At 46.7% G+C, this 9,690-nt stretch overlaps 2 protein-coding genes across 2 annotated transcripts in view; one reads left to right on the top strand and one right to left on the bottom strand.

Annotated features, from left to right (window-relative positions):
* The first annotated feature begins 227 nt into the window (after positions 1-227).
* Positions 228-4,124, top strand: EME1 (essential meiotic structure-specific endonuclease 1). The gene is made up of 9 exons (XM_009865449.1): positions 228-263; positions 341-527; positions 613-740; positions 932-1,024; positions 1,451-1,571; positions 1,819-1,955; positions 2,488-2,603; positions 3,438-3,627; positions 3,957-4,124. The coding sequence occupies exons 1-9, from the start codon at positions 228-230 to the stop codon at positions 4,122-4,124; spliced, it is 1,176 nt and encodes a 391-aa protein (XP_009863751.1).
* Positions 4,125-6,255: 2,131 nt separating this feature from the next.
* LRRC59 (leucine rich repeat containing 59) overlaps positions 6,256-9,690 on the bottom strand; it is a gene marked incomplete at its 5' end in the record, with an annotated part of 3,895 nt that continues 460 nt past the window's right edge. The window contains 6 exons of the mRNA XM_009865448.1: positions 6,256-6,713; positions 7,237-7,410; positions 7,861-7,933; positions 8,547-8,651; positions 8,972-9,130; positions 9,643-9,690. The exon at positions 9,643-9,690 is cut by the window's right edge and continues 4 nt beyond it. Of these exons, the coding sequence (XP_009863750.1) occupies positions 6,469-6,713; positions 7,237-7,410; positions 7,861-7,933; positions 8,547-8,651; positions 8,972-9,130; positions 9,643-9,690 (804 nt within the window). The remainder of the gene's footprint in view (positions 6,714-7,236; positions 7,411-7,860; positions 7,934-8,546; positions 8,652-8,971; positions 9,131-9,642) is intronic.

Below are 9,690 nucleotides of genomic sequence, written 5' to 3'. Positions count from 1 at the left end.
GAGCGAAGAGGAGGAGGAGGATGTGGTGGAGGTTATCCCTCTGTTTGAGAGGTTGAAGAGGAGGGTGGAAGCGAAAAGTGCGGCGAGTTTTCAGCCCCCCCAGCCGGGTGGTGGGGATGCATCAGGGCGAGTTGATCTTGGTGTTGGTGGCCACCTGTTGGTCCCTGTCGGAGGAAGGACGCGGAGAGACCTGGTGTCGTCCGGAGGCGCGTTTTGTGTCAGCCGAAATGGCACAAGTCCTGTTGGAAACCCGCCGCCAGACGGTCGGTCTGACTCTGCAGACCAGCCTCATAGGCCCCTGGTAAGCGGAGCAAGCCCAGAAACACCCCTCGCTCCCAAGAAGTCAAAATCCAGTCAGAAGGAGAAGGGGGCGACCTGCCAGGCTGCGTGGCAGAGGAGGAAGGAACGAGAAGCGCGGAGGAGGCAGCAGGAGGAGGAAAAAGAGAGGAAGAGGGCCCTTGCCAAGGCGCTGAAAGCTCAGCGACCAGGAGAGTGCCAGAAATACATAACTGTGGTGCTAGATCCAGGTACTTGTCCTCACAGCCTGCATCTGCCTTACATCGACTGTTTTGTCTCCTCTCTGTGGAGGCCTGACCCACGCACCAATTTCAGTTCTTTTACAGATGGAAGGTGGTGCAGAGATCCTCAAGGCTTTGCAAGCTGCAAATTATTCCTGTGTGGTTGAGAATCAGGCTGTTCCCTGCAGCATCACCTGGAGGAGAAAGACTGTATCACCTCAGGTGTGCGAGCAAAATCTCGATGTTCTCGCCCTTTTCTTTCTGTTATTTGCACCTGTTAGTAATTGTGTTTAGCAACCCAAGTAAGCGCTCTCTAAACTTCTCCCTGCCTCAGAGGTCTTGAGTGGGAGCACCGGTTTGAACGAATTATAAACAGACTGTTGGTCTGGCTGTTTGTTTTCATATCTGAACAGGTGGAAGAAGTAGATGAATGGACAGAAGAACCAAATGTCCTGGTTCTGCTTCGCTTGGAGGAATTTTTGTCCATGGTTCACAACTATAAACAAGTGAGACTGCTTATGGCTTTTGTGCTCTCAAACATGCCTTGCTGTAAGGGTGGTGTTTGTCGTCCCGTTTCATGGCAGGAAGGTTTTGATATGGGATGAACACATGGTTTCAGTAAAACAGAAATCTGGTTTTGGAAGCCGTTAATGGATTTAAACCACCAGGGTTGTATAGCGCAAACTTATAAGCTTTCTTTCCTAATTACAACTTTTCACAGATTTTTTTTAAGAGGTAACCTTGTCAGATCAAGTGGGATTATTTCTGCCATGATTTTATACGCATCAAATATTGCCTGCGTGCCCCTGAAGAGCTACGTGAACACGTTTTTTCATCCGTAGACCCAACTGCATAATCAGACCCATAGGTTGCTGTGTTTGCATGTGTACATCGGAATGGTTTAACTCCTTTTTCTCTGTTGATCTTTGCAGGAGGCCAAGGGCTGTACAGAGGGACAGAAGGAGACCCTACAGAGCTATGCAGCTCGTGTGATGGAGAAAATGCCTGGGAAAATTCTGGCACTGGCATTAGCTGGAGTAGAAAATTATTTCAGGTTAAACATTTTTTTTCCCTCCGAATGTTTTTATGTTGTCTCTGGCCTTGATATATGCCCTGGGTGTTTACATTGATTCCTTCTAGAAAGGACTGGAGCAGAAGAGTTTTTCCAACCCACCCAGAATTGCTCCACTATTTGTTATATAGAAACAGAAGCAAAGGTCCGCCCAGCCTGTCAGCACCGGGACTAATGGGAGATACCTGGGGAAGAGCATGAACTCCCAGGCTTACTTTACTCTTCTTTGGTCTCTCAGAAGTCGGTCAAAAAAGAGACTGCGAGAGCCAGCTGTGATTGGAAACCAAGAAGAGGAACAGAGAAAACAAAGAAAAAAGAGAGTTAAGGATTCTGGCCTGGAGATAACCAGAATGAACGTGGAGGAAGTAAGTACCTTTAAAACAGGCGTGCAGCTATCATCTCTTGTTTTCTGCCGTTGTTTGAACGTTTCACCCAATCACACACATTCCTGTGTGAGGGGATTCATCCTTCGTTAGTCCGTGTGTCTGTGGGCAGAGCTCTTTGGGGTCTGTTCCCCATGGGTCAGGTACGTACTTGCTCTTCCATGGACCGACGTGTCCCGTTCACCTCGATTCTGCTGGCTGTCTTGTTTGGCATCTCTCGCCCTTCGTGGCCTGCTGGCAGAGCCCGACACCTGCTCTGGCCAGGTGGCCTGTGTGTAACAAGAGCCTGGTGCTGAGGAGCTGTGGCACCTGAGAGGGTACTAAACTGATATTAACCGGCCGGAGACAGGCTGCTTAAGTCCTTCAGTGCCTTAAATGAACTGTTTCCAAAAACTGGAGAGAGTCAATATCCTTCTCCGATAGCAAGACATTAGGATCTTTTTTGTTTCAGACGAGTGGAGTTTGATGTGAGAAGCTTAGCTTTTCCATCTGTTGTTTCCCATGATGTTTACAGGCCTTGGTGGATCTCCAGCTGAGCAAACGAGTCCAAGTCAGCTTTTTTGACAGTTGGGAAGAGCTCGGAGAATATGTCACTATGTTCTCAAAAGCTGTAGCTGAAGCACCGTTCAAGTGAGTAAGCGCATCAGGCTTGGTTGTACCTGCTTTGGAGAGGATGCACTTGCAGTTGCAGGGAGGGAACGTGGGGGTGCAGCTGCACTGGAGTTCACTATAATGTAATAGTTTTAAAGGAGCAGGTGACAGAGCAGCTGCTAATGCAGCTCCTTCAGCACAGGGTTGGTTTTTGGAAACTGAGGTCCTGCCTAGGGAGGGGTGAGGACAGACCCTGGTTTCACATTAGAGTCTCATTTGACATCAAGTAAAGCTCTTGTTCTCAGCCTGATTTTAGGAGTGGGAAGGGAATACAAGTAGGGTTGGGCTCTTAGAGCACCAGTTTTTCTTCTTCGGTACGTAACCAACAGAGATGTTACTGAGAATGAACCATTTAGCTGCTTCCATCGATGAGGAAGGGCAGCAGCATGTTGCACAGCAATAGCCAAGAAAGCCATCGTGTTCAGTCTCGCACAATCCTAGCGTTCCTGCCACAGCAGCTGTTGTGTTTTACATCTCAGCCACGGGAAGAGACAAGATGCTGTTAAAAGTGACACGTCTGTGTTTTATTATGGTTGACAGTCAGAAAGCAAATTCTTATTTACCGTTCTTTACGCACATTGGTTTGTGTCAAGATTGCTCCCAACTACAGAACTGTATTTCAATAGAAAATCTGGGTCTTAAACAAGGAAATTTGTAATGCGTGTAAAGCAAATGGGGTCAAACTTTTAGCATTTTCTTTGATGCCAATAGTGTCTATAACAGCACAGAATGAGAAAAGGCTCTCTGGTAGGGCTGGGATTTTCGTCATAGCCTCATTGTCTCATTTGTTTTTCCATTCTTTGTTGTCCCTAGGCGAGCACGAGAGAATACAGGGTTCTCTTTCTACTTGGAGAAGCAATGGTGTGGAGGGGTGAAGGTGGATAGTTCTGGAAAGGGTCTCTTGGAAGTTTGGAAGAGGCAGATACAACAATTTAACCGGGTCAGCCGTGAGATGGCTGAGGCTATTGTGTCTGCGTACCCTTCTCCTCAGCTTCTGATCCAGGTAAGGATGCCTCGGGAATACTGAGTACTGTGTGCAAACAGCCAGCTGGGGTAAGGAGTGGAGGAAATCATTTAACTGGTATTAAATTTGACACGATTCTGTACGAGCTCTTGAGTAAGGTGGTGAAGGAACTGATTCCTTGGCACCCCAGCTTTGGCTTTGCAGACTGCGGAGGGAGCGGTAGTGGTCCTGCACAGCCCCTGAGCTCGCACATGAGCTCTGGAGAGACCAGCTGAAAAATGAGTGAGGCTCGTGAAAGGGTAGAGCAGTCACGGGTGCAGAGCTTTGAGCAATGGATGCACATCATTGTTCCTTTGGGTCGCTTTTAGGCCTACAGCAGATGCTCTTCGGAGCACGAGAAGGAAAACATGCTGGCTAACATCCCTGTGCACCGTGGTGACGGTGTGACAGCCACCTCCCGGCGGATCGGACCAGAACTCTCCCGACGAATTTACCTGCAGATGACTTCCCACGATCCTGATCTCTGTTTGGATTAAACTGGCTAGCCCCGTGGAATGAAGTAGTACTATTTCCCTGGTTTGACTATTTGGTTTTCTTCTGGGAAGAAGTGCATAAATAACAGAGTTACTGATCTCAGTTTAAAGACTTAAAACATGGTCAACATCTTCCATGAGAGCGTGAGTTGACATGGCTTTTAATACTGAGAGTTCCTTTTATTTGTCTTCCTAGTAAATAAATAATTTTGAATAATAATAATCTTTGCTTCTTAACACACCATCTTGACTATAGACAGGTATGTCATCTGTTGAAGGAATACTTTGTGCTGCAAGTAGTTACCTTCTCTCTCCAGCGTGAACAATCCTCATGCTAAAGAAATGTGGTGCTGCCCTCCCCCAGCACCTGCTTGAGTGAGGTGGAAGAACTTGGCCTCACAAAATAAACTCAGGATTTTCCGCTGTGGCAGATGGGAATGAGTAAGACTAATTTTCAGATATAAATTTAGACTGCCCTGATTCAGTCTCCAGACGGCTTAATCTACAGAGGGTCTTGAAATCTGATTATATGTGCTGGAATTATGAGGTCTAAACAGTTGTCAGAAAAAGCTTTCTTTTAATTAGATTGGGGAACATGCTCGCCTGTCCACAAAGCCATTAGCACTTGTGTGCACACAAGGACAGGTGAGGTCTTTCACGACAGCAGCACTTACTGAGATGAGTGCCGAGAGAGAATCAAACTGCATTTGATGTGTGGAAGTTACCTTTTGGAACGAGGCTGCCTCGAATGGAAAACCACGCGCCCGCTGTGCTAGCTCCAGGCGTTCATCAGAAGCCCTTGCCTGGCCAGTGCCGCGCTTCTGAACCTGAATTGATAAATCTTATTAGCCTGGCATTTGCAAACTTAAGCAGCACTCTCCTAGATGGCAAAGCAGCAGCCTCATGCAGAGAGGAACTGTAGCTTTGAACGTTGTTTGTTGTTTTTTTCCGAACCTTTTTGGATAGTAATCAAGGACCTTTTGAAGAATGTGATGAGTTAAGATACCAAAAGCAAAGCCTAAAGCTGCTTCAGAGAGGCTTGGAAATGTATTGCTGAGTCAGAGACAGCCCTTCCTTTTATCTGTTGCTTTTTCCTGCGTGGTGCTCAGGGAGCCACAGTCTTATCGTTAGGTTACTGCTTTGATGATGACCTCAGTATGAAATGCTGCAGGTTATTTCCTCACGGCACTGCTCTGACCAGCAATAATCCCCAGTATTAGAAGAGAGGGAGCAATTCTGCTGACTAACACAGGATGGCCAGTAGTCTGTAGCATGGGTACTCTCTGCAACCTGCACTTGACAGCATTATGTGTACACTTTGTTTTAGTAGTCACAAAGCCCTTCAGGATATAACAAACTGCTGTTTGCCTTTCTCTGTAAGGAAACTATAAATAATTCACAGGCCTTTGCATAGGCGAGTTTTCCTCTCTAGGTGCAAACCACCAAACCTTCCAGCCTGCCCAACAGTCCCAAGGAGCCGTCCTTACCCCGCCTGCCTGGGCTGGTGACACTGCCGCAGTGCCACCCAGTGCTGCAGGCCACCGCTGCAGCCTGCACCCAGCAATAGGCACTCGCTCGGCTTGTCCGCTGTCTGTCCGAGGGTCTGGGACAGACACAAAACCAGCCAGTGGAAGAGCCAGAAGCCCTTCCTAAGCCATAGCCGCTTTGTCAGCAGTAGGTCGTTAAAATAAAGGTAGCCAGAAATCATTACTGTATATACTTGGAAATGGTTGTTTCTAAAAGACCTAATTAAAATTAAAACTGCATTAGCAACATAAACAGCCAGTTCAGACAAATTGCTGCGAAAACTGTTGTATTGAAAATTTCCATCTCCTTTCAATAGTGTATCAGCTTCTTCGCTCCAACACACGGCTGCACAGCCATCCTACACACCTGTAATTGGTCCTGGAGTAGGCCTTAATGTATTATTCCCATACAGCCACATCACCAATTTTAGCACGGGAAGAAATGAGAGCAGGGAATGGATATGTATTAAAAACCTTCCACCTCCGGGATAGAGCTACAGCTACCTAGATAACGCAAAGGGCTGGTTTTTTCCACTCCTAGAGACTGGCAGTTTTCTGTATCTCTCAACCTAGGGAAACATCCCTTGGAGGTAAGAGGTGTTAACAAGTTAGGTTAACATGGGCAAAGAATGGGGGTTACAGGCCAACTGCGAAACATGCACAGCAAAGATGACTGAACAATAACTGCTCTGTGTGGAGTGGACCAGCGAACCAATGCTGCCTGATTAAAAGCAGTTTTGTCAGAACACAATTCCATAGGAATTCTGGCTGCGTAGATGGTGGAGGGAGATGCTGACGAAGCAAGCGCCCGTCCAGGACGATCACTGCTGCGAGTTCTGTTGTAGCATATTTTGCAGGGTTTTGTGGTTTTGCAGGGCAGCTATCACGTCCTCGTAGAGAGTGTTCACGCTGACGCACAGGGGTTGATGTTGCAGCTCCGTCAGCTTGCAGGCGGCCAAAGCACAGAGGACACACAACAGTGCGAAAAGAAGGACCCGCAGCACTGAGCGTGACCAGGAGTGCTTGTGGCGCGGTGGCTGAGGGGCACGAGAACTGGAGGCGGGCTCTGTAATGAGAATGTTTACAAGACAGAGGATGTGAAGAATTAAATATTTTTAACAGTCTACATTCAGAAATGAGCTGTTCAGGTAAGACACTTTAGCCTGTGCTGCAGCTGTGTTTTGCCATGGATTTTCATCACTTTGATTAATAAACAGATACGTGGGATCTACCCACTCAGGGTGAAAAGTTTCACCTTCAGTTTTGTGGGCAGCAGTGAAGGTTTAAGCACCTCTTTGTGGTATAAGATCTGGTTTTGCACATACAGTTCTTAAAAAAGAAATGAATGGAGGAAAGTTCTCCTTAGGAACAGTTAAAGAACTTTCTGAATCTTGTAGCTCAGCAGTTCATCGGGAACCCAAATGAAAGAGAAAAGAGCACAGCAGTCAAGCTTACAAGAAGTCCTACAGGTTCTCTTCCCCACCCACCATCTCCCAGTACCTGGGCTACCTAAAAGCAAATCTGGCAGCATCAAATATGTGATGAAGATGAAATCTGATGCAATCTCAACCAAAATGGTTACTACTTACTTCGGGTCTGCATGGTTTCTTTTTTAGTTTTCTTTTCCACCTCCTGTTTTGCAGCCTTCTGAGCATCATACTCCCGTCTTCTGCGCTCCTTTTCTTCTGCCTTCTCTCGCTTCCTCAGTTCCCTCTCTTGAGCCTCCTTTGCTCGCTGCTCTGCTTCACGCTTCTTCTCCATTTCTAGGGATTAATAGGAAGTTTTTTTGCTTTTATGTAAATGGTTGTCATTGCCTTCTACCTTATTACCTGCTTATCTGTTCCCAATTGGAATGAGGAAACCAGTCAAATAACTATCCTCTTTTTCTTGTTTTTTTTTTAATATTACATACCTTGCATTTTGCTCCCTCAGAATTAGGCTTCCCTTAAAAGAAATCCTGTGCTCTTCTTTTGTATTTTTTACAGGTAGCTAATGGTGCATTCCATCTAGAGATCTAACTATTTCTCAGGCAAGAAATCACATAGCTATCCCCCACTATCTTTACCCCTTCCGGCCCTTCTACCCCACTACTCCCAGAGTCCTCGGGATTTTGATAGTTACAAGTATTTTTTAGATGGCAATCGGTATGTTTTGGGTGTGAGAGCTCAAGGACACTTCTCAGCAGACAGCACGTGAGGGCTTTCTGTGCTTACCTCGCTCCGCCTGGAGCTTCCGTTGCCGTTGTCGATCCTGCTCAGACTGGATCGCCTTCATGTGCTGCAGCACCTTCAAGGTCCAAGAAAACAACCTGAGGTCTTTGCAGAATGCTTGTTGTTGCACAATCAGGTCAAAGCAGAACAGCTGGAGCACAGCTGGGGACACTCAGCTGGGCTCACCACCAGCCTCAGTTACCCTCCCCCAGCTACGGCTCTGAAGAGAGAGCTCGCAACTTTCCACATGAATTTTTGCGGTTAAGAAACAAATCTTTCCATTAAAACAAACGTGGCAAACTGGTGCTGGTTGATACAGAGGATCACAGAACACACTTATATTTACGTGAGCTTATATTTTGCCAGAACTTCTCCAAAGATTTTTGTACTCTGGACTATAACCCTAGACAGGGATTACTTATGATTACTCTGATTATGCTTCTACTTTCTTGGCAACCAGCATTGAGTCCCCTCTTGACTCCACCAATGGAAGAGAATCCTGTTCAGCACAGTGTTTGCTCTTTACAGGCACAGAAGCAGTGAAGTCAGTGCAACAAACCTGCGCTTCAACTGCTGAAGAAACTTCAAACTGCTGCAGCAGCTGCTTTCCAGCTTGGTAAGCAAAAAGTGGAAGAACCACCACTGAATGCCAAGTAAGGAAAAAGAAAGAATAAAAGGAGATTCCTTACCTTGACAGCAGCCTGTTTACACTGCTTCTCATCCAGACAGTCTCCCGCTACTTTGGCCAGGACAGGGTCCAGGGGATTGTCCTTCAGATCCAGCCACTTCAGGTTCTAGAGAAAGGAACGATAAAGGGCAGGCTGTAAGAGCACACTAGTTTTGCAATTAATTTAAAAGATTCAACGCAGAAAACAAGAACTATTTAGTTTTCACATAAATGAAATGGGGACGGAAGACAAGCAGAGACCTTGAGCAGAGGCGTTTTCAATAGACATGAATGAATTTCCACTGAGCTGTGGTGCAAAGCCAGCTGAATTCTGGAATGGGTAGTCAGCAGGATGGATGCTTTACCAGAGAAATCAACTTGAGAAGGATCACAAGACCCTGGGCTGCATCCCAAAGCTTTACGTAACTGCTCAGCAAACAGTTTTACCTTGAGCTGTGCAAAGCTGACTGGCAGGGTGACTAAACGGTTGTTCAGAAGGTCCAGGTGCTGCAGATTGACCAGGCAGCCAAAGTCCAAGGGCAGCTGTTGAAGGCGATTCTTACTCAGATCCAGTTTCACCAGATGCATCAAACTGCAGAAGTCTGACTGAAACCCAAACAACAAACAAAACCCAGAAAACACTTGTCAGCATCTTTATGGAGGAACCTCAGTGAAGGCTTTGTGGAGATGCCCTGAACCTTACACAAGCCATAAGTCCTTCAGCTACTAGAGAACTGAGGAAGGAAATATCACTCTCTTCTTTTGCCTCGGAAGATGGAAGTGGGGAACAGTGGGACAGTTAAGACAGAGAGACTGACAAGGTGATGTATGGCAACACAACAGAAACAAAACCGTGTCTCCACGGCTGACGAAAATGGTCTGTATTCACGTGGAGATCCTCTGACCGGAAAACACCGCAATCTTCACGCAGCACAACCCTTTCCTCTTTCTGCCTCTGCCAAAACCACCGACCCGTCACTGACAGCAGAGTCATTCAGCCACCCCAGGCTGAGGAAAGTGCTGATGAACATCCTGGTGAACCTTTCCCAAAGCGCTAGTGATCTTTTCTAACTATTTCCCAGCGGATTCACCCCCACAAAAGCTCTTCAGCACCTTACCGGCAAGGAAATGAGGTTGTTGCAGGACAAATCCAATATCGTAGCTTT

This window comes from Apaloderma vittatum, unplaced genomic scaffold (genome assembly GCF_000703405.1).
Source record: "Apaloderma vittatum isolate BGI_N311 unplaced genomic scaffold, ASM70340v1 scaffold21482, whole genome shotgun sequence".
NCBI lineage: Eukaryota > Metazoa > Chordata > Aves > Trogoniformes > Trogonidae > Apaloderma > Apaloderma vittatum.
The sequence above is the reverse complement of the archived record's forward strand: the minus strand, read 5'-3'. Positions and strand labels throughout refer to the sequence as shown.

Excerpts from the sequence above, each read along its gene's own strand:
- EME1 (XM_009865449.1), top strand. The coding sequence starts at position 228 with ATGGCACAAGTCCTGTTGGAAACCCGCCGCCAGACG. Across the intron at positions 264-340 it reads TGGAAACCCGCCGCCAGACG|AAGTCAAAATCCAGTCAGAA; the intron begins GTCGGTCTGACT and ends CTCGCTCCCAAG. Across the intron at positions 741-931 it reads GAAAGACTGTATCACCTCAG|GTGGAAGAAGTAGATGAATG; the intron begins GTGTGCGAGCAA and ends ATATCTGAACAG.